We start from the raw sequence: 24,379 nt of genomic DNA, 5'->3' as shown, positions 1-24,379 counted from the left end.
GAATCAATAAAAAATAAAGAATTAAATTGTGTTTAATTGGTTATTGATGTTGAAATAGTAGCTGTTTGTGTGCGCGCGGCAGGTTGTACCTTGGGATGTGTGGTTGTCTCGCGATATGTTTCGCGTGATCTCCGCTCTCCCAAAATCAAAACAAAGAGTCCACAAACAAGTGTAGCTCCTGTCTCTGCTGTGAGCCGGGGCTTTCTACCAAAACTGCTGCCACTCTGTCGTCCACGTATCTGAGTGAATGTACAGCGACCGGGACAACAGGTCGTATCGCAATGTGAGGCACGGAGGTAAATAAAAAAGTTGTTTTAAACTCTTGACGATAGAGCCAGCTAGCTAATGTTAATGTTAGCCGCGGCGATGTGTTTAGCTTAGCGTCTAACGCTAATTTAACAGCCTAACCAAAAAGTCTAAAATCCTCTTAGCTGCTCTAAAGTCTCTGTACAGCAGGGTGTCCGGTGAAGTCTTGCTTCTGACATCGTAGTTCATACTCAATCACACTTTAAAAGCGAGGACGGCAGCTCAGTTTGTTTCCTGAAGTGCTCTCTGTTTAGCAGCGGTGTAATGTTTAAAGGTAGTGGGAGTAAATGTTGCTGTCTGATTGCAACCTGCGTCCAGCCGATGTGGCCGTGGTTTGTTTGTGTTGTGAAATAGCTCAGCGTTAAATGTATCAATCACTGTTTCATTTGCCACTTTATGTATCTTCGCTAAAGTTAACGGATGCTATATGAAGCTAACACCCTGCTGGTGACAAACTATGTGTTTAACTGTACGTTAACCAAAATTGGTTTAACATGTCTGGGCATGTTAGCCCCTCTGGTAATCTGCGTTAAACTTGTAGGAATCGTCGTTGTTTGATGGATCTACGACCTGTAACTTTACTACTCTGCTGATATTGAAAAGATCCAGTCAGAAAGTGGGTTGAAATCGCTGTAAACTAATGAGTTCACTTGATAATAAATGATATAGAAACAGCACAGCCTTCGTTGTCCAGTGGACAGATAGTAAGATAGTCAAGAGGTCGGTGCTGTAGTACAGACAGATGCTCCGATGGTTAATCCCACACTGTGTGCATGATCTGAATTCCTAGTGAGCATTATTGTGAAAGCCGGGGGTTAGCTATCGATGGCTCCATCTGGATCATAAAATGTAGAGGGAGTTAGGAGTTGACCTTTGTAAAAGAGATGATATGATTATGCTGTCGATACTATTCTAAATTACAAAATGTACAAAAGTCTCATCAGTACACGACAGCAAGAGTTATTCAGCGCTGTGCCTCTGGTATCAGCCTGGAAACGCTGATGTGGTATTACATGTTGTGTAAAGGAGTCCCCTGGTGTCATGGAGGTGACATTGACTATACATTACAGCAGCACACCGTTTGTCTTATGGCTATGAAGCCAAAATTTACACTGGAACATCAGAAGAGTCAGACCTGTTGTTTGTTTGTTTGTTTGTTTGTTTGTTGTTGCGTTAACAACAATGATGTCGATAAGATTTGATTAGATCAGATTTATGGAATAGTAAATCATCAATCTCTCAACCCTTCTTACCCTTAGGTGGTAAAGCAGGTAATTGTCGGTTATCATATCGGCTGAAAAAAAAATCCATACAGTGCATCCCTAGTAAGAATCCTTTAGGCCTATATTTAAATATGGGCGTCTTTGATTACTAATTATACAGCTCATCATTCTTATATGGCATATATTTAACAACTTTATTTCCCCCTATACCTGGAGGCCTATAATATTCATTTTGTATATTGTACAGTTTGTGTTCTCTCAGATTTATTTATTAATGCCCCCCCCGCCATGCTTGTTTTTCGACAAGGAAAACTGCATCGATTCAATAAGTACCAGTTTGATGAGGCCTTCAAGTGATGTGGGAAATAGTGCAGTTATGTTGCCAGTTTGAGCCTACTTAAAAAAAAAGATCAAGTGATTCCTCTGGAAAATTCGGGGTTTATGCATTAAACGGATACAACCGATCTGGCGAGAACAATCGCAAATAAACATGTGTCCCTTACACAACAAATGCTATTTATGACTTTGTCATGACTTTGTCATTAATAGATAATTAGCCTGAATAATACATGAGCTTTATTGACACTTCTTTCCAAAATACTAATTTTCCACTGTGTTGAAAATATTTAAAACTACATTTCTGACAAAAAAATCTCTCGAGTGGTGTTCAAGTAGAACATTTTGATTCAGACATAAAAACACACATTTGCATTATGGGCCGTTTAATTGTGTGCCCTGGGAGAAACGACGCTAAAGACATCCCACAGTTGGTGCTACAAGCAAGGAACTGTTGTTATTGACAACCAACGTCCATGAAATGCACCACTAACACACGGAGCACTCAGAAGGGGGAGCTTACGAGGGGTACGTGAAGGCAGCATCGCTCTGATTCAGTCAAGCACGCGGCCATTCACAGTTTAAGGTCCCTCCGGTGACTCTGAATGACTAGCCGGTGCACGTCTTCCTCCCCTCGTAGACACATTTAAAGCTTCGGGTCGAAGCGGTGGATTTTACTAGCGAGTTAAAGTCCAGGTCGAGTTCGTGAAACGATGCTGATGAAGTTGCAAAGTAATGAGCGAGGATGCTGAAGCAGCCGGGAAGCCCGCTTTGTTCGCAGGAGCGCAAGGCTTTTGTGCCGCTGTCATCCCGCAGCTCATCCCCTGCTGCTTTGTCTTCACTTGGCCCTCGGATACCGACCGGTAGGTGCACGTCCGCTTTCAAAGCACCGGGTGTTTTTTTTTTTTTTAGCTCGGTCATTGTGTTACATGTACACACTATTAGTACCCGGCTCCTGGTGTGATTTACTGTAATTAAAATCATTCTAGTAGTGACCTAGAAAGAAAATCACTGACTGTATTATCCTTGATGGGACTCCATCTGACTCTCTGGTAGTGAATAGAGAGTAAATAGTGATCTTATGATATGTAATAGTAATCTTTTGCTACATGATGTGAGAAATTCCTGTAATATTTCCCCAAATGTAATAAAGACATGTAAGGATGATATACATGTAATTGTTATTAGGGGGCATTTCCCTGTTTATATCCTATATTCAGCATCCCTTTTGCTGGAATTCAGCCCAGACTGCTGCAGAGAGCAGATTCCCCGTCTTTGCCCGTCAGTGTGTCGGTGTCAGCAGCCCCTAAATAATAGATGGGACCCTCACCCCTCAGGGCTCTCACCTCGTGCTTTTAATAGACTGCCAGGACGCCTTGCATCTTTGTCTAAGTTGTCGTGTCTTAGATGAGTTGGTGAACTTGAGTGGTATTTAACACGTTAAAACCTGCACGCAGAGCTTTTGTAAGCACCACAGGCCACTGACCTATTCAGCAAAAGACCAGGGAAATTGTGATATCAGGCAGGGGGTGGTGCCCAGTAACAGGAAATTGGACAAGTGAAATGTTAGCCCCCTCTAGTTCTGTCTGGCTGTGTGAAATCTTGGCCGCTGTAGATTTGCATTGCCATGTGAAAGATGAGAGGAGCTGCTTGCCCTGAGTGAAATATTGCCTCCTCAGTTCCTTTGTTCCCTATACCCTGCTGGTCTGGCCACTGGCTGGCTGCCTGCCTGTTTGGCAGGAAGACACGCTTTTGTTTTTATTATCCAATTTCGGCCAAGCATTGAAATCCCATTTGAGATAAAACACGCATTTATGCTCTGTCAGGCACTAGTGTAAATAAACACAACATATTAGAGTCCATCATATCTAGCGAGGTCACTTAGTTGTTGCAATATGATGTATAACCATGCTATAATGAATAATGGACTAGACTAGTGTTCTGTGTCTCCCTATGTTTAGCCTTGAATGCTGTTTTTTCCCATTGTCAGTGATAGGTAGTGTCTGTTATATAGAGACTGAAGGAAGTTGTCCTCTGTGCGTGTCAGACGGCTCACCTCAAAACATCGAACCAGAGGGAAATGTGTGTGTGTGTGTGTGTGTGTGTGTGTGTGTGTGCGCGCGCACACACGTGCATCTTTGTGTGCACATTTCTTCCTTTCCTCAGCTGCTATGGTGACCCTTGTCTTCAAGGACATTGCCAGAGTCTGCAGCTATACTGCGAAGCCGACATGTTATAAACAGATAAAGCACAGGGTTGGTTTGCTCTTGGATTCCTGAAATGTTACCCCGTTTGAGTAGAATTCAAAAGTTAACTAGCAGCATATGCATTGATTTTCTTTACGTTTGTATTCTTGACGTTATCAAATCCTTTGTAAATGTCTACATCCGCTGTGTCCATATAGGGTTTGTCTATAATCTCAGGCATCACAAGAGTGATAGGGCATCATCAAACAAAAATGAATCTGTGACCTTGACTGCGTGTTGCTTAGGCGTTAGAGGGAACTCAAGGTGATTTGCAGTCATCACACTGCAATGATGATCATTTTTTGTGTCTCGCTACATGTTGGCCGGGGCTGTCTGGGTCCCCCCACCCAGACAGTTAGCCAATTAGCCACTCAATCAGTCTGATGGTCAGCTGGCCACCTACCCGGGCCATCCGGCGCGTTAAGATGTCAGCCAGTATCCAGGGAGGCTTCTCTCATTACCAGCCTTTGAAGCTCTGCCAGCCTATTCACTGGACATGGTGTATGGAAACAAAAGACCTAAGATTATCATTTCTTCTCTGATATGCACTTGATTTCTTGTTGTTTGTGTAAAAGTATATAAAACCTCCATGCCAAATCTGCCTCAGTGAGCTAGTCTGGTCATGTGCTATGCAGAAAAGAAAGCACTACTCTGGCTCTTTACACGTCATTAACTTCATTTTAATAAAATAATAAAAAGAAAGGAAGTCTCTCTCTTTCTGTCCCTCCACCCCTCCTTGCTCCCATTTTCCATCTCTCTGATTCCATAGCCGGCAGTACATGGTCATCATCATATTTCATAGCAGCTCCTCTCAAGAGAGCAAGGCTCTCTTTATTACTGAGACCTGGATGTGTTTCTGCCTTATAAGCGCAAAGCTATTGATCAGATAGCCAGCCACCCTGTCACAGTGGAATGGATACATTCATCAGCGTAACTACAGGAATGTAATTTATCACAGTGCAACTGAATAATAATGTAATTATAAAAGGTTTCATACCATTTGTCTCTTTCTCATATCAATACCAAAACCTTTAGTATTGATGATGATGATATTGATGATACAGTATGTTAAGACAGTCCTGTGTTATTGTTATCATGCGATACATATGGCTGATCTTTATATATTTATTATTTGATTTTGGATATTTAGAATTGCAGTATACGGCTGTAAAACTCAGTAGCATAATTAGCATCATGTAATGTGCTTTTGAGCCTTTGCATTATTAAATTACCAACTTGCCTGAATCAAACGTTTCATCAGAGAAAGTAACAGAATGGAAGAAGCCTGGCAGTATTTCATTATGTTGATACCTATTTGAATATTCCTCAAGTGTGTGCACGTGCATTGCTCCTGTGCATTAATGTATGCACGAGATTGTGTGTTTAAGTCCTTTCTGAAATGGAGGCCAGATAATATAACCGCTCTCTCAGGGCTGCTTGTCTGTCTCTGGAAAAAAAACCCCATTGGATTACAGCGAACCACTCCAGGAAGCACCGCTCGCTCCGAGGCAAGGTGGAGTGGTTGTCACCCATCAGTCAAAAATCTCTGAGAAACCAGCCTGTGGAGCAAGTAAACAGTTGAAGCCATTTCAGTTTGTTGTCCTGTCTCTAAGTGGGTTCCGCTCGCTCAGATTTTTTCACATGGGTACACTCTCTAATGGAGGCTGGGGCGGTGTGCGTGCATGTAGCTGCAGGCTGAGTTTGGTGGTCTGGTGTCGGCCCTGTTTGTTCAGCACTCAGCTCTTGTAGGGGTTCACATGAGTTGACCGCAGACTTTTTACAGGCTCTCTTCGCGTTCCACATCTCAGCACGCAACAAAAAAAACCCCGCTGAGCGTTTTCTGCACAACTGTGAGTGCATGAGTGTACCTAGAGAGGATGTAATCTGTGCACCAAGTAATCTATCTCATCGTTGCATGAAATCATGCATCAGTGCTCAGTGATTGGCAGTGTCATCCCACTTGGACTTGAAGTTGTGACCATACAGTATTAAACTTTTATAACAGTTTGGATTTCATTCTTAACTATGAGACTGTGGCAAACAGATGGAAGCCACAGAGTAGTTCTTAATGGCGGTCAGGGTGCCAGGGGTCCCACCATCTCCTGCGGCACATGTGGTGAGCTTCTTGTGGGTCTTCATCTTGACTATTTCAGTTGTTAATGGACATGACTTTTTGTCTTGTTGAATGTGTCACTATCTATCTGTTATTATTATATTTGAATTTTAATATTTTATGATTATTATGATTGTATTAGTTTCTGTTTGTGCTGGACTTTGCCATCACTGTGTTATCGGGTGAATGTGGCATGTAGTGTAAAGTGCTTTGAGTGGTCGGAAGACTAAAAAGGCGCTATATAAGTACAGTCCAGTTTACTGTTTATATATGTAATAACATGTAACGCAGATGTTTCTGTTAAAAAAAACGGCATTGTGTAGAAAGTGCCAAATAGTAGTAAGCTGCTTTGATTTGTTTCTCTGACATCACGATAGGTACAGTGGACAGTGAGGGTCATATTCTTCTCAGCTGGTACACATAAAAAACACAGCGATGTAAGCTCGGCTCTCTGCAGTGATTTTAAATGATTTACCCCAATTCATTTTTCTGCCAAACCCTAAATCTACCCGTATTTGGTGCTTGGCATGAGGTCATTTTGGACCGTGTCCCTACCACAGTGTAAGCCAAACCGGAAGTCCCAAAAATGTCATGAAATGACCAAAAGAGGAGGGAATGCGTTAAATGCAGAACAGAGAGAAAGCGATGCTGAGCAAATCCAGAGTAGCAGCCAGTCCAAGCCTTTCTCTGCATTCTTCATGCCATGAAGAGAATGTTTGTGCACATATTTAGCGTATTACAATTTCATCTCTGCTCTTCTTTTTCTCTGTCATTACTTTTATGAAAATTGGGATAGGGCTGCACAATTAATCCAGTATTATTGAAATTGCAGTATGGGTAAGTGCAATATCCAAATTGTCAAAGCTGCAGTTTTTTGATAAAAATAAAAGATGAGACAAAAAAAAGCATTATAATGAAGTAATGTAGTGCTGCAGAGATGCCCTGGCCTACGGATCTGATAATTCCCACAAATTGTGAATCATATAACCATCGCAATATCTGTCAATCTATCGTTCAGCCCTAGTTTGAGAAGCCTTTTTCAAATGTGATTTGTGGATATATGAAAACACCAAAAAAAGCACTGTATGTTAAACATCAGTAACTATAACTTAATTTTCAACATTCAACTGTAGGAAGAACAAGTTGACTGAAATCATTGAATAAATATATGAATTGTTGTTGTCATAAATGACTTTTATCCTTATAATAACTCAAAGTCAGACCACATGACATTCTTGCTTCACCAAACGTCTTTGGTGTAGTCCACTTTGAACAAAGTGTTAACCAGTATTCAGCTAAAAAGTCCCTCTGTGTGTGCTCTCACCTCTCTAGCAGTGACCAACAGTGTGGTTTGTCAGTACTGGACTGCGACCACCAGCAGCAGCAGGTCAGCGCCATGAGTCTTTACGGGACTGGCGCCAGTGGCGGTGCCGTTGGAGGGGCGAGAGAAAGAGGAGGAGCAGAACATTACCGGGAGCAACGGCGGCGCTCCAGTGACCGTTCACGTGACTCCTCCCATGAGAGAGGGGAGAGTCAGCTGACGCCCTGCATCAGGAATGTCACTTCTCCTACTCGGCAGCATGGTGAGAGAAAAGACATGATTATTAGACTTCCACAGCCCACATATCAGAGTTTAGTTTGCCCAAGCATTGTTTTGCTGCCATTTCTTACACATGCATGCGTCTAAAAGATTGCTTCACTGGCGTTCATCTGTCCTCCTCTCTCCCACAGACCGTGAACGTGGCGACGGAGGCTCGTCCTCCAGATCCTCCAGTCCACGTCCTCCCAGGGCTTCCCTTCCCTATTCCCAGGTTGGAGGGGCCCTGATTGGAGGACACATACCTCGGTCATTCGGTCCTCCTGGAGCAGACCACCACTCCAAGACACTGGGCCAAGGACTGTGCGACATGATCTACGTGTATGACCTCAGCAGTAAAGAGGGGCATCGCAGTGGACTGAGACTGGGAGAAAGAGTAACACTCATTGTGGACAATACAAGATTTGTGGTGGATCCCACCATCTTTACGGCTCAACCTAACACCATGCTGGGCAGGTAATGACCAAGAGGTAGATTGTTTGTGTTGGTATGAAATGAATATGAAATTGAACTAAAAACGACAACAAGTTAAAACAGTGACACTGGGACTGTGAAAAGGTACATTCATATTTTGTGAATGGCAGCTTTTTGCACCATGCAGTCATTAATTTACTGTAACACGTTGCATCATACCAGCTACATTTAAGGCAGCACTTCTGAACAAAAGTAAGACAGATTTAATAATGACACACAGGATTCTTGGACTTTCATTGCACGCATATGAGACTGAAAGTATTAAAATCAGAGAGGAGTTGTTGTGCTTCAGCTCTAGTCGTATAATCTTCTTATATCTTGTAAGTTCTACAAACCACCAGATGTCACTGTGCTGCTGAGGTTGAAGCCCCCAAAGCTTTGAACCTTTTTTTCAGCAGAAATAAAAAGCCCCAAAGCCTTCATCCACCAATCACTACCTTTCACTCCATCAACAGTCTGCCATTCATAGACGCAGAAGCTTCTGGAGATCCCCTCCAGACATACAACATATACACAAATACTGTGCTTGGGGCAATAATGTGCATCTGATATATTTTCCCCTCTCCTTAAAATCAGATTTTCAGTGAGCACAGAGAAACTTTCCACTTTCAGCAGATGAATGTGAAAACATCCTTCTAGTGTCAAACTCTGCACAGACAGCATTCAAACAGCACACTGTAGGAACTAGAAGAAACACTGATTTATGACTGGAGGGGAACTTTAAACTGTATTGGTGCTGAAGGAACAGCTTCCTGCTGTTTTGTGCCACAATTTCCTTTCATTTCCTAAATGGCTCACTGTAAAATACAGTTCAGACGCTGCCAATTGTAGTTATAGTTGTCGCAAAAATGTTTTGTTTGTGTATATGTAGTATATATACACGTGTGAATGTTATTAATAAGTTGTTAATAGTCTGAAAACATTCACCTTTTGATGATGATTTATAATGTTTTTGTATAGCAGTTAGTCTGTCTTTATTATTATCAGTTCTTTTGATCACATTCATTTTGAGACAGCACAGTTTTCGTTTGTGATACGGGGGAAGTGTTGAAACCACGGCTTCAGCGTCTACAACATCTTTATTGTGTCGCTCCAGCTTTGAAACTGGGCAAAAACGCTCAAACAAACAGCAGCAATTTTCTCACCTGTTGTTTGTTTTCAGGATGTTTGGTTCTGGGCGGGACAACAACTTCACACGGCCCAATGAAAAGGGAGAGTTTGAGGTGGCCGATGGCATCAGCTCCACTGTCTTCAGAGCCATTCTGGTGAGTTAAGGTCTTCATCTGTGGATGGTGTCACTGTCCACTAGAAAGAGCTATGGTGAGCATGAATTCGAGAGAGAAAGACAGAGATACTGTGTACTGTACATGAGATACAGTACACAGTATCTCTGTCTTTCTCTCTCGAATTCATGCTCACCATAGCTCTTTCTATCTTCTCTCTGGTTCTCTCTCAATCCATCCCTGCTTTTCCCTCTTCCCACTGTCCCACTTTCTCTTTCTGAGTGTCTTTCTCTCTGCCCCCATATTCTCTCACCTCTCCCTATACTTTTCTTCTTTCCTCTCCTCCTTCTCATTTCTCTGATCCTTTTATCCTCTTCTCTCTCCTCTCTCTTGGGTCCAGCGAGTTCAGGATCCTTGGAAACGTGGACTGTATCTCTCAATGTTTTATTCACTTTCTAAGTCTCCTACTACCCATCTCCCTCCATCCTTCCATTTATATTACAGACAAGCTCTCAGTACACCTACTGCCACCTCTCTTTCTGTTCCTGTTCTCTTTCTGCCAATCTTTTCTTCCACTATCGGCCCATCATTGCTGCTCGTACTGACAGGGATGTTCAGCTCAGTTTTATATGAAAGTCTTCAGTTCGGCTATGTAAAGAAAAATATGCATGTGCTTTTACTCATGTGATAATCACTAACAGAGGTCCTTTTTTGCGAGTGTAGAGCCCAGCTTTTTATTATCTTTTCGTCAAAACTCGAAAAACTATAGTCACATGAAAATGTCAACACTGTGTGAGGATTTGGATTCACAGTGGACATTTTTTTGCAGTTTTTGCGGTAGTTGCTTCATATTATAAGATGTGTATAGCATTTTGCTCGTAGTAAAATCTCTGTTTAATGCAGTCCAGCACCACTACAGCCTTATAATGTACCATAGAATTGAGTCAGCAGGCACCACTGTAAACAAGTGGTCTAGTATGCAACATGCCTGATCAGCTTGGGAGACTTTGCTGCACATCATCCAGCTCTTGTTCCCCACACTTGATGTCTGCCTCTCCACCATGTAGCCCCTGTCAGGATACAATGTATAATAATAATAAATACTATATAGTGCAGATGAAAAATCTTTGATTGAAAGCGCCCAGTGCACAGGGACTGCCTGTCAGCGTGCTTATTAGTGCTGACAGGAAATGAAATTGCAGCAGTATGTTGTTGTGTTGTTGATGGGAAACAAAAACATAGCAGCAGTACAGAGATGGGCCACGAGTGGAAATGCTTGTACAGGATCCCCATCTCTAGTATCCCGACCTCTACTGTGGAGCCAGCTTGTTTCTGCAGGCGAGTAGACTAGTCATGATTCGGTCAACAGTCCTTCAGCGTGAATAGAAAATATTCCTGAAAGCATTCCTGCTGAGTTTTTGTTGACATGTGCCTTCCAAAATGTTTCTGGCAAACGCAATGAACACTCCATTTGCCTCAGCCCTTTAGTGATGCACTCAGAAAGAGCCAATCAGTGCTCGATTGTAGTTATAGCACAATGGATTCTGGCATGAGCGTGTGTGTCAGTGGGCATTAAACAAAACCCAAGCAGACAAGAAAGTGCGAGAAGTACAGGGCGGGAGTTGAGTGGTGCCTGTGTGCCCAGTCTCTCTCTCCTCATTTCCAGGCTGCAGTGTTTGAGTCTCCTGGGAAACAGCCACTCTGAGTTTGACACAGGCTGCAGAGAGACAGCGAGAGGGAGGGAAAGTGACGTTGTTAGCTTTTGCTTTCATCACCCTCTGCTCTCCACTTCCCTTCTCCTCTTAGCCTCTCTCTCTGTCCTCTCTCTATCTCGCTTGTGACGTCCGCCGGATTTTACTTTCCTCACCGCTGCCTCTCCATCCCTCCTCCTCCTCATCCATCTCTCTCTCTCTCTCTCTCTCTCTCTCTCTCTCTCTCTCTCTCTCTCTCTCTCTCTCTGCCGCGCGTGTGAGAGTGAAGCAGCATCAATAATGGCGTCTTGTTTTTTCTCCCATGCTTGTGTGTGTGTGTGAATGCCCGCCATTCTGCCTGTTTCTTCATTTGTATGTGTGTGTGTGTGCGTGTGTGTGTGTGTGTGCGCGCACACTGCTGAAAATGGCAGGATTACTACAAGTCGGGGATAATCCGCTGCCCTGACGGCGTTTCCATTCCCGAGCTGAGGGAGGCATGTGACTACCTCTGTATCTCCTTCAACTACAGCACCATCAAGTGCAGAGACCTCAGTGAGTACACACGCTGCCTGTTTAGCTGTCATTATTTACTGTCTCAAGTGTGCAGTGCTGCAGACTGATGTAGTTGCTGGACTCTGGTGAGTGTGGAGCTCAGATGGTTTTTATTTTTGTTGTTTTACCGCATGAGAGAAGAACACAAATAGCCTGCTTTGTTTTTATCGCAATATGTTTCACAACAGTGCATATTCGATGGGTTTGGCAGCTACTGACTGGTTTCGTGTAGAATAAGTTAGTAGTTAAGTTAAGTTAGTGATACTACTGATAGATATAGGACATTACTGTAGCTGTTGTTGTAAATGTAACCCTTCAGTCAGAGCTAAAAGTAGGCACAGTAGATACATGATTAGTATATTGAGACGCGCTGATGTAGCTGTTTGTTGACGGACCTGTGGCCTCGTCCTGTCACTTTGGAAATAGCAATTTGTCAATAATGCATGTCTCTATTAGTGTTGTTATTGTGCATGTTTGTCCCTCTTGTTTGTCTCTCAGAGTGTGTGTGGGAGGAGCAGCTTCAGCTCACAGGCTGCTGCTGTGTGTTTCTGTGTGTTTCTGTGTGTGTGTGTGTGTGTGTGTGTGTGTGTGTTGGGCTCTAAGTAGGTCATGATTAGCTGTGAGATTTAATGCTTGTTATGCAAGCATATAACCAACCAAGGAGAGCAGGTCTCATTCTTGTACCAACAGGATGTGGTTTTCATCATTAGCTGCTGGTTTTTAGGAATTTGTAGTTCTTTTAAGTCTGACTTCAATCAGTCTCTGTTCTGGATAGAACCACAGGACGGCCGCACACACCATGTTTTCTGTTTATATATTCTAAGAGTTTGCATTCAGGACTTCATTATAATATTATGTTTAAGCAGCCCTACACCACTACTATTTAGGTCATAATATGTGCAGTAATGCCTGAGTATCATCAGCTGTAGAGCAAGAACTTTCCACAAGCATACGGCCGTGCTCAGAAAAAGACATTATACCATAGTCAAATTATAGCTGCACGATAGGCTAAAAAAATCATATTGTGATTTTAAATCTATTTTTGTGGGCTTTTGTCTTTATTGATAGAACAGCTGGATGGGTTACAGGACAGACGTTGACAGATATTACATCATTACTTACATCTGGAGAATCAGATTTGTAGGCCAGGGAATCTCAGCAGAACTACAGAACTCCATTATAAAGCTGTTCTATCTCACATTTGACCTTCATCCAAAATTGCAGCTTCGCGATTTGGATATTGCAATTGGCCATATTGTGATTTCAGTCATATGTCTCAACTTGCATGTAAATCAAGCCGATGAACTTTATGGAGACCGTTATATAAATACAAGGGCAGGGCAGACTATTGCTAGTTTCTGTTTACATCCAGAACCCTGCGTTCTTACTTGGTAACAATAATGCATCATAATAATAAAACTATGTATTTTATTGATTACCTTGTTCTTCTTGTAAGTTGACAGCATTCAGTAATTAATGGATCTGCTGTTAGGAAACAATGTTAACATGTCACTTCAATGTGCCCTGGGGAGTTTTCTTGTAAACAAAGGGTTAGGGTTAAGCTTAGTTTCTCTTTAGTTTCTCTTTCTCGTTTAATGCATTTCTTTCCTCATAAATCATTTCCAAAGCCAGTTCTTCTTAAACCGTGCATTATTTTCATCCATGTTTAGTTACCAGTAGTCTTCTTCTTTCTTGCCTTTTTTGGCGCATTGCTGCTTTTCTTGGCGCATAAACTCCATTTGTGGGTCAGTGGAAAAGTGTGAAACCATTGGCAGGCGTGTGTATCACATGACCCATTATATGCTCGTGCATCCTTACGCACATGGCTGAGAACTCACAAAACATGGACACATAAAGAGATTGCTCCATAGCGCTTTCATCAAAAACATATCAAAGCTATCCTCCTACAGAATAATAGACAAGAAATTTCAGTTTTAAGTCTGATTGTAGTTGTACATATCTTTTTAAAAACTTCAAATAGTCCCCGGCTCTCCGAGTTAAATTAAACGATCCAGCAGCACAGCATCCTACATCCTCTCCTCACCGGTGTCCTCATGCTTCCTCCCCAGGCGCCCTGATGCACGAGCTGTCTAACGACGGGGCCCGGCGTCAGTTTGAGTGTTACCTGGAGGAGATGGTGCTGCCGCTGATGGTGGCCAGCGCTCAGAGCGGAGAGAGGGAGTGTCACGTGGTGGTGCTGACTGACGATGACGTGGTGGACTGGGACGAAGAGTACCCTCCACAGATGGGAGAAGAGTACTCACAGAGTAAGATCACCATGAATGATACCGGATCATATACTATTTATACTATATATATACCCATTAACCCAGCTGCTCAGGTGACCTGTTCTGGTAGCAGTGTGTCAGCCTCATAGCTGCGTGATGCTCCAGTTACCAGCTTTGATGAAAAGCAGGTCACTGTGACATAACACTTCCTGCAGCTCCTTCATTCTTCACACTTTCACAGTAATAGTTCTGACATTTGAAGCCATTAAACTGGAAGCCATTTGTCAGACAGTTCTTCACACCGAGAAGAATACTATTAGAGTAAAGAAACATATTAGCAACTGGGCCAGCATCCACAGAAAATGGGAGCATTTATAGATCACAGTAACTTTCTACACAGCTAATAGAGTGCTGTGGTTAAAGGATAAGTCTGGTGATATTGTGTATATTTGTTATTGTCAACAAATCCCACAAAAAAGACTCAAACAAACAATGAACTGTGTGTATCCACTCCTCTGTGCCATAGAGCTCCATTGTTGTACCAAAAACAAGTAAAAACACATCAATGAGCCACACTGTTGCACTGGGTGGCATGTTCCTTCATCACAGAGAACACACACACATATACACCTTCCTTCTGCTGCAAATACTCATCAGAGCCCTGAATGTGGATTAATCCGCAGCTGGAAATAGTCCCCAAGAACTACTGGAAATCCCTCCTGTATTAATAGCTAACTACAGTTGTTTGAGCATATTAGTTAAAAAAAAATGAAACTATATATTTGTGTTTTTATCTTTTTTTTCAGTAACAAGTGGGCTGAGAGCCACAGACAGGGCAGTGAAGTCAAACACTATTGAGAGACTGAGAGGATTGGTCTTTTTGCTGACAATAATAAAACCTCATTCTTTAAGGCAGTGCCGACTTCAGTTGTTGAAGGTCGTGCGGTGGATTCATGTGTTCAATGTCCCTCTTTTCCTCAACAGTCATCTACAGCACCAAACTGTACCGCTTCTTCAAGTACATAGAGAACAGAGACGTGGCAAAGTCAGTGCTGAAGGACAGGGGACTGAAAAAGATCCGACTTGGAATAGAAGGTACTTAGCCAAAGTGTTTTCTCCTTTTATGCGGCCTCCAAATCTGAAGGAAAAAGTATTAACAATCAGAATAATGTATGTATTTGTGGTTAGAGTTGCATGTATTTTTCAGCTTGGTCCTGGAAGATTGGAGTTCTCTGTGGCAACTATCATTGCACAGCTTGACTTCTGTGAGGGTTGTCTTTTTCTCCACAGCAGCCCTACTCCACTGAACACAGCACTGTTAAACCCTGAGAACATTTCTGAGCTGAAAAAACAAAAACAAGCCTACAAGGAAGAACGTTTTTGGGTCGCGGAAGAAGTTTTGCTTGTTAAAGAAAAATACTGGAACTTTCCCTCAGGGTCACAGCGGGGAACCTTTACCTTTTTAAATATGAATTCATTGTGTGTAAACACCCTGTAAAAGTCCTAATGGCTGAACCCAAGGCGAGAGTTTTCACAACACCACCAATAAAATGCGCTCTAAAAGCTTGTTCTTCACAACATGCTTTTCAGGAAATGTCCAATCCAAGCAGTGCCTCACTGTTAAAATACTTGAAGGAATAGTTTGCTGTTCTACAGGTGGATTATGTGCCAGGACCAGTCTCTTTCCAGGAGTCTCCGGCAGTTGTCTGGCAACCTGGCCAAGAAATCTTCCAACGCACAAAGCCCCATTGTTGTTTTTACACTGGGGTTTTTGTATGCATTAAACAAATGAGATATTTCATAGGGTTTGTAGGCTTCAGGTCCCGATAGCTGGATTTTGTTACCTTTGGGCTAGGCCTGGATAATAAAACTGCAGCACTATGTTTCAACAATACACACTTCATCAGTAGCAATAAGAAAGTTGTTCAATAATGTATTGATAGTCTCGCTTTGATGCATTACATGCAAACCAAAGGCACATAATGAATATGCCCTGACTCATAAATAGCCTTTGATCCTTTGATATAATGGAGTGCGTGCTATGAGTGAATCACCCTTTGGAGTAGGTAGTAGTCAGTCACGACCCACATCTGTTACATCCCAAGAAAAGTGCTGCATATTTCCTGTACAGACAGAGTCAGCAAGAGAGCAAATAAGTGTATTTCCCAAAATGTCAGTCCTTTAACTCCAACAGTAAAGCTGTAGCTGTGTCCTTAAATGTTGTTCTGATCACTTTTGGTTCCTTTGTTTTCTCCAGGCTACCCAACCTATAAAGAGAAGGTGAAGCGGCGTCCTGGAGGTCGTCCGGAGGTCATCTACAACTATGTCCAGCGTCCCTTCATCCGCATGTCCTGGGAAAAGGAGGAAGGGAAGAGCCGCCACGTGGACTTCCAGTGCGTCAAGTCCAAGTCCATAACCAACCTAGCTGCGGCCGCCGCAGACATTCCCCAGGACCAGCTGGTGGTCATGCAGCCTACGGGGCCGCAGGTGGACGAGCTGGACACTCTGCCGCAGCCGCCGGGCGTCAACGACCCCTACCAGGCACCGCTCGGGCCGGAGAACAACGCTGGCCCTCAGCTAGCGCAGGGCTACGAGGGCCCGAACCAGCAGGCTCAGGACTGTCCGGGCCAGGCCCCGCACAGCCTGGCCCACAGCAACCACCAGCAGCAGCAGCAGCACGGCAGTAGCCACACTCAGGCCACTTACCACTACGAGCCGGACCCAGACACACCGTCACCCTCTGCGTGAGACTGGCTGCACCCTGAATCCCTCCCCCCACTGCTGCGTTCACACTAACAGCAGCAAGTGCTTTATTCCGAGATTAAGTTCAGAGCCCGGAAACTAAAAGACAAACAGCTTTCACATAATGGTTCTCCGAGCATTGATTGTAAAACCAACACACTGACACTGGGAGGGACGCAAAGAAAGCACAGAAACCTCATTGGCCTTCAACAGCCAGTAAGCACACACAGTTTAACCTCCCTGCAACAATTAAAGCACTTCTGGCCACTTGTTGCTTTCAGTGTGAACGCAGACTTTGCTCCCCCCCCCATCACTGCCCCACAGTCCCCCTCACCTCCTCCTCCTGAGTGGCAAAACACCACTTTGCCTTCTGTTGCACCTCTGCTGCAGCCTCTCTCAGTCGACGCGGCGTCTGAATGAACGAGAACTGTTCAGCAGCCAAGGAAGGATGACGCACATCAGCAGGCCTCCTCACACACTCTCGTTTGTTTGTTTGTTTACCTGACCAAAGGAGAGTTTTAGTTGCATTCTGTGTGCATGTGAAAAGACAGAGTGCTGTATTACATTATAATGAAGTGTGTGTGTGTGTTGCTGCTGGGATACTGTACCTCACTGGGAAAGTGGATTTCAGTGCCTCTTCATAGTTTATCCTTTATTTGGATGCTAGTCAGCAGTGAAGATTCACTTTTTCCAGCGCATGTGAAGGCCTTTGATTGAAAGGGTTTTTGTTTTACACAACATATATACGTTTTTTTGTTTTTTTTAAGAAAACGTTCCACCCCCTTTGCTCTTTAAACCAGCTGATTTGGTTCCTAGTTTACATTAAGTCCTTGTTTTCACTTGTTTGCATCCTGGCTGAGCTGCTCTGCACAGGTTCATCATCACTGCTGTGAGCACACAGGATGTGAGAAGAGATGCTGAACACAATGTTTTTCTAATAAATGGTATTCACAACACTCTGGTCTGAGATGACGTTGCTTCCTTATTTAAATCTAGTTTAAAAGGTAACAAAAGCTGCGGTGTCTCGTCTGGTGTCAATTTAAGTGGTCTGCCCTCAGATATGGATTGAACACTATAAACCTTTGTATTTGATAGAATGATTACTTCCACTAAAAACAGAACTGCTGGAGGAGAGGAAAATGCTCATTCATTTGCCTTAAAAACATATGACTATACAATATGAATTAGTTCTAAATGAACAATATGGTCAATACTGATATTTTATTGCTAACATGTAACCACGCTTAGCATCTATTATCTCCATTTCTTACCACCACGTATCAGGCACCATTTTGAGACTGCTCTTTGAAGCAGTTACTGGTGATAAGATGTCTGATCGGTTTCCAACCTTTTTCTTTAAGGGAACTGACAACCCCTGACTAAGTGACACATTTTATGGATATTACATATGATAGTCAGAACTGCACAATGAACCCAAATAGTGAACACAGTAACCGTAAGAAGTTTGTGTCAACGAGTGATTTGGATGAATTTTGAGCAATTATTTCTTGTTTAGGGGACCCTTTATTCAACTCTCTCACTGTATTATAAAAATCACTTTCAACCATACATTTAATCTTACAGACGTCTCTTTTGACAAATTCAGTGTGTTCTTGTCCCCGACGCTTGGCCGTTGTTCTACAATTTCCATTTACTGTTCCTCACAGAAGTGAACCAGATGCTGAGATATAGCCCTACTGTGTATATTTTTTAAAGCTTTCTCGGGAACCACTGGTGTAAAGTCTGATCTGATCACTGTGTAATGACTCAGCATCTCTACAGAAATATTCAGGCTGGTGCAGCGTTATTGCTTCATCATCACACCGCGATAGAGGACGTTCCTTTGAAGAACAGTACTGTAAACTGATGTAGGAATACACACACAAGCCGCAGGGAGCAGTGATGTAACTAGAATATATCTGAGCAGTTAAAGATGATAGACCTTTTTCACAGCAGCATGAAATAGTAGGGTAAACTCAGGTGTTACCAATGACCCTAATTAAGGTTCTGTTCCATTCAGGTCAAACAGGGTCAAGTGCAGCTGTTGGCTCTGCTACACTAAATGAAACTGAGCCTTAATTAGCATCACTGGGAACACCTGTGTTTACCCTATTTCATGTCAAAATGGCTGCTGTGAAAAAGACAAACTAGTTGCACTCCGAGGCACAGAACCAAAACCAGGAACCTTTTGAGCTTTAACTTTTAAACCAGTGTGGGAGGTTTTGTGAAGGTTTGGCAGGGGATGAAAGCAGCGTTCAATAGCTGGAGATGACCTGACTCTGGAATGAGGATCGGAGATTAAATATGGATGAGCTGCTTCCCCGGTAACTATGATTATTTAATGCACGAGTTCAAAGTGTATGCTCATGCTTTAAATAACTTTTTGGCCCGCAAATATCAAACCACGATTAAGCTTACAGGGTTTCCCGAGACTGAATACTAACTCTGTAACAAATAATGGAAATAAAAATCACCTTCTGAGCATCAGGGGTGTATACACGAGTGTTCTATTCACAGACCTCCATTCCTGGTTAATAAAGACGCTTGTGAAAGCAGTGGCAACATTCAGCATCTCGCTCTCTGTGTACAGAGCTTCCAGCAGCTGGATGGCAACATTATATAAAAATACCACCGGGCTGCACTGATTGGCTGAGAGAGGAGAGCCGGAGTCATGAATGAACACGCAGAGAAGACCTCCACCCGCTCAAGACAATGTTCTATGGATCAGCAATAAAGCTAGTAACAGACACAGAATGACAGAAACAAATAATTTTATTTTAAAAATATTTCACTGCTGATACATACAATACACTCATCATACTCATATATATTTGCATAAAGTATACTCTTAACATGATAATATTTAAAGATTTGATACATTATTGTCAGGTGGGGAGGGGCATATCAACAAGGGGGACACTTTATTGTAGTGTGTAGCGTAAAAACATTGAAACAGAAAACCACTAGAACAGATACAGAGGGGACCTCGCCAGCTGCTGAGTGATTGGAGGAGGACAGGAGGAAGGGGGGGGGCCTGAGCCTGGCAGGTAACAGTCCTGTTTGAACCCAACTGTACACTGACCGAGGGGTTTACAGATGAGTAGCAGAGGAACTGCTGCGTCTTGGACTTTTGCATCCTGGATTGGATGTTCAGCCACAACTGGTTGACGTCAAAGTCAGAGATTAAAAACTTTCTACCCACATGGAAAGAAAATCTGTTTGCCCAGTTTGTGCCCTCTCATGAATTAACATTGTACTGAAGTCATACAGCCAAGCATCTGTTTGTTGTTGTTGGGTTTTTTTTTTACACAAATATCCCTGGAGGTGAGAAAAGTCACTGAACAACACTTGCTGCTGTTCTGGAAACTTGATTACTTTATGATATTAAATAGTCCAAACAACGATGAGGAGTTAGGGGGGAAAAGAGGTCAACGCTAAAGAACTCAATGAATCTGCTCACTCAGGACCATGTGGGTGTGGTTTGATCAGATCTGACTGACAGCGACCAAACGACCCACCAACCGTCACCAGATTCTGGATCAAATGAGACAATATGTGACATCACCTTTTTCCAACTGAGCCCCGCCCACTTCAAACCAGAGAGAAAAGCAGGAAGAAAAACCTCCAGGAGCTCCTCGCTCACTGTGAGAAGCGGATTAAGGAAACTTTCATTTTCAGGGGCATTTAGTGCTATTTTCTTTTTCATACAGAATTAATTATTCTTCTTTTGCGGTAGAGAGCAAACTAGAAGTTATGTCATTTCCAGCTACCTGGATTAGGAACTAAAGTTGCAATTTGCAAACTATAAATCTTCTTTTTTTAATCATTTATTCACCCAGGTGACTGGACGAGCCTTTTGAAGACTGGATACCTTCAGAACAGCAGTGAGTGTTGTTACACAGCTCTGTGCGTTGGGGATTCTGCTTAGCTGCTGAGACTAGAATGTAAATGATGAGAGGCACAAACAAGAAGCAGGCTTACACACACGATGCATATTTGCAAAATGCATTCGAATATGTAAAAAGGTGGCCACTTCGTTTTACTTTACTGTTAAATGGATTAACAATGCACCTAAAATGCACTTTCAGTGTATTACAGCACATTTTTCCTTTCTATTCTATATATTGGAGACAATATATATATATATATATATATATATATATATATATATATATATATATATATATAAACATTTCACATCTATCCTGTAAAATATCTCTCAGTTGGGATCTTTCCTGGATTACTTTTTCTTGAGACATTTTGGCGTTAATTGAAATCATTTTTTACAAATGCATTCAGAACATCAAATGCATTTAAAATGTATATTCCACACAGGCAGGCAGGCAAGCAGGACAGCTGAGACTCCTGTCAACGTGTCCACCTCTAACCACACTCTGACAAAAGGTCAGCAGGCGGCAGAGAGCTGGCGAGGTGAAGAGGTCTTGTTGAGGATATTCATTATGATGGAGGAAAAAACGGGACACTGAAATGAAGAATTCCATTCAGACGTTCCTGGCCGTCCCTCCCGACCCTGTTTGTTGTCACAGGACATGATCGGAGAATGTCCTGTTGTCCCCGTTACAAAGTCCCACTCTGCTGGATCTCTACGACATTTACCTGTTTCTATACTCGCCCCCTGTCTACGTTATAGCCCTCTCTGCTAACAAGGTAGTTTGCATTGACAGTTATGTGTAGCCACAGAGTACATCTGTGTATTATCAAGTGCTAAAAACAGACCAAATTCATGAGTAACTGCAGGATTAAAAAAAAAGAAAAGAAATCCACATACTGTAAATCTGTCATTTTTGCAGCAGAATTGAACTCAGAGGTATTTTTTCTTTAACTTCTCCCAACTCCAGCAAAACAAGTTAGACGGGGGCTGCTCCTAAATTCAAGCCCAGGTACTGATGACGGACACGTTGGGTCCGTTTTTTAAATATTCAGGTCACAAAAGGCAAAGAAATCTGTTCTCAGGGCCTGTTCTGAATCAGAGTACTGATCCAGAGTCAGCCCTCCTGTTGAGGGAATAGAGCTTAGTGACTGACAGTCTTAACCGCATCTTAAGTGCTTCATATGGGTGTCGAGGTGAAGATGAGGAGACCCTGTGACCCAGACCACCAGGTTTTTTACGTTAGCGGGCTAATGCTAATTAGCCTGCCAGCATGTGTTTACCTGTAAAGAGCCGTGTGTGAGGAGCAGACCTCGGTAAAATGGCAGTGGAGAACATTTCCTCGTGGAGGAGCGCTTGAATTGTCTTGGGTTGCAGTTGAATTGCTCTCTTTTGAGACTGGAAAACGTCCGCAGAGACGCCAAGCGCGCCGTTACAGTCCCCAACACACACACCTGCTGCTCGCACCAGACTCAGCTAACCTCCTTCAATCCGTTAAAGTCGGATTCTTTGTTGTAACAGTCGTCAGAGCTTCACTCCAGCCGTTTGCTGTCAACACTGAGAGGCTAAAATGTGCAGGAGAACAAAGCAGTAGAGGTCTTCACAAGTCCTGATGGTTTCTAATCACAGAACTGGGTCCAAATGATGTGCGGTGTGGGGGCCTGTTGCATCGCCTAAGTGGATCTGATCAGCACTGATCACATGATGCGTCATAATCATCGTTTTCTTTTGAGGCAACCAGAGTGTGAACAGTCCATCCCTCTGCTGGGAGGTGCACCTTCTCCCAGCATGCACAGGGTGAGAGACACCCTGGACAGGTCGTGGGTCTGTCACAGGGCTGATGCCAAAGCTGTGTCCCGATTCCATACTACAGACTGACTGTGTACAGTATACACTATGTACTTATTAATGTTTTTGTTTGTTAGCACACAAGAAATCAACATATGCAACTGTTTCATACTAACAGGAGATTATACAGCAATCAAGATGTTGCAACTTTTAACTCTTCCTGGTGCTCACTCAGCTATTCTGGATACCGTCTAGTTGTGAACCTCCAACTTCTTAGAGTTAGCATGAAGTATGGGACTGGGACACAGCTCACCCCCCCCTGCAGGAACAGCGTCGGGCTGTGAGGTGGATTCAGGGATCGACTCAAACTGGCCCAAAAAGGCAGCAAGGTTAAACAAAGATCATATTTGTCTGCGGGTGAGAAACACTCCAACATGATGCTTTGTATTATTAGAATTTGAGCCACCAGACTACAAGAGCCGAATCAGTCGATCATTCTCGCGTGTGGCAGGAAGTCGGTTGTCTCAGCGAGATAAGGACTCGCGGTTTACGGGCCCAACGTGGAAGTTGAAGCTCATACAACACTTCTTTCTCCTTTTGTTGATTGGTGACGCATCACGCTGCTGCCAGTGTCGATGCTCTCGCTCTATTTGGGCGTGCTTGGGTCGAATCACACTTACTGAACTTACTGAGGTACTGTAGGTAGTTTTAGGCAGAAATGAATCTGTTTTAAACTCAGGAAAAATACAGAATCTATTCTTCTGGGAAAATATAATCTAGCGAGGATGAGCTTTAGAGTAGCTTGGAGCTAAATGTGTCAGCGTTCATGTTAGTTTAGAAAACAGCAGCTAGGTGGCTTTCTCAGAAAGGAGTTTGTCATCGTTTGAATGAACTGAAGTTCACCTGCTTGTGGAATCTTGTGGCTTCGGAATAAAGAACCTCTAAGAATCTTCCAAACAAATCTCCAGAGGGTAACTGCTGTGTGTTCATTTCCCATGCTGGAGATCAGCTGGCGAAAAACAGCCAATCGACATCCTGCGAGGAGACTTGGAACGTACGGTCAGAGATGAAGAGAGGGCTTCGACAGGAGGCGGAAATCGAGCGCTCCCCACCCGACACCACTCCAACCTCCGTGTCAAAACTTCAACCGCTGTCTGTGAACGGAGTCCTGTGTTGGTTTGGGTGGTTGGCTGTAGACCTGGCGATGACAGGGCCCAGAGCCACGGTTAGACAGAGTTCAGTCCATCAGCAGACACGTTAGCACCGCAGTCCTGTAACTTGAGATTCCATTTGCTGCACTATTGTTAGAGTAATGGTCTCTCGCCGTGGCAATGTTAGGGAACGCCTCGTCTGCAGGCAACTGACACTGCAAAAAGGATCATCTTAACACGCCATCTGGAGCCAGATTTTTATATAAAAATCCTTCTGTGTGCCCCCCAAAAATTCAGGGTCACTTGTCCGCCTACAGGGAATGATGAATCAAAAAGTAGGAGTGTAATCCAAACAACAGCGAGAGCCTCGTCTCCTCAAGTGTGTGTAAAATGTTCAGTATCTACAGCCTTTTCCGATTTAAAATATCATTTGTTTGAGATGGACACTGTTTGCAGTGTAGTTGTGTAGGGAGGGCAGGAAACATGGCGGCCAGAATTCCAGCTGACTGAACTCTCTCCATCGGTGGCTCTGGTGCTAAGAGGGAGTTCTCCCTCTCTCCCTCCGCCTCTTCCCTTCCAGCTTCCTCACAAAGGCCAGGGCAGGTCACTGAAGTCGACGGGGCCGCCCAGGCCGGCGTCCGCCTCCAGCAGGGACATGATGACCGCCATGGCCGCCTCGTCGTTGCTGGGGCTGCTGGAGCCGGGGTCGTCCATGATGTCTATGCTCAGGTGGGAGTTGTCACCTGGACGGAGGACGGAGTCATTGAGAAAACACTCAAATAAACGACAAGAAAGTGTGTTTAGTGTGTATGTTTGTGTG

The 24,379-nt window shown here is 43.4% G+C and overlaps 2 protein-coding genes across 4 annotated transcripts in view; one reads left to right on the top strand and one right to left on the bottom strand.

The window, feature by feature from the left end:
* Positions 1–127: 127 nt before the first annotated feature.
* LOC127353827 (BTB/POZ domain-containing protein 10) lies at positions 128–17,687 on the top strand. Of its 2 annotated transcripts, none has more exons than XM_051383389.1 (8): positions 128–296; positions 7,557–7,807; positions 7,956–8,277; positions 9,458–9,560; positions 11,641–11,761; positions 13,831–14,028; positions 14,974–15,084; positions 16,247–17,687. In XM_051383389.1, exons 2-8 carry the CDS (start codon positions 7,621–7,623, stop codon positions 16,735–16,737), a joined length of 1,533 nt encoding a protein of 510 aa, XP_051239349.1. In that variant the 5' UTR covers positions 128–296; positions 7,557–7,620; the 3' UTR covers positions 16,738–17,687. The 2 variants fall into 2 exon arrangements, with proteins under 2 accessions (XP_051239349.1, XP_051239348.1); XM_051383388.1 differs by lacking the exon at positions 128–296 and adding an exon at positions 2,423–2,728.
* Positions 17,688–19,485: 1,798 nt separating this feature from the next.
* Positions 19,486–24,379, bottom strand: part of LOC127353826 (aryl hydrocarbon receptor nuclear translocator-like protein 1) — a 28,176-nt gene continuing 23,282 nt past the window's right edge. For both annotated transcript variants that reach the window (XM_051383386.1, XM_051383387.1), the window contains exon 20: positions 19,486–24,302. In XM_051383386.1, the coding sequence (XP_051239346.1) occupies positions 24,145–24,302 (158 nt within the window). In that variant the 3' untranslated portion in view covers positions 19,486–24,144. The remainder of the gene's footprint in view (positions 24,303–24,379) is intronic.

The sequence above is a fragment of the Dicentrarchus labrax genome, unplaced genomic scaffold, assembly GCF_905237075.1.
Source record: "Dicentrarchus labrax unplaced genomic scaffold, dlabrax2021, whole genome shotgun sequence".
Classification (NCBI taxonomy): Eukaryota; Metazoa; Chordata; class Actinopteri; family Moronidae; genus Dicentrarchus; species Dicentrarchus labrax.
This window is presented reverse-complemented; position numbering and strand designations above follow the sequence as displayed.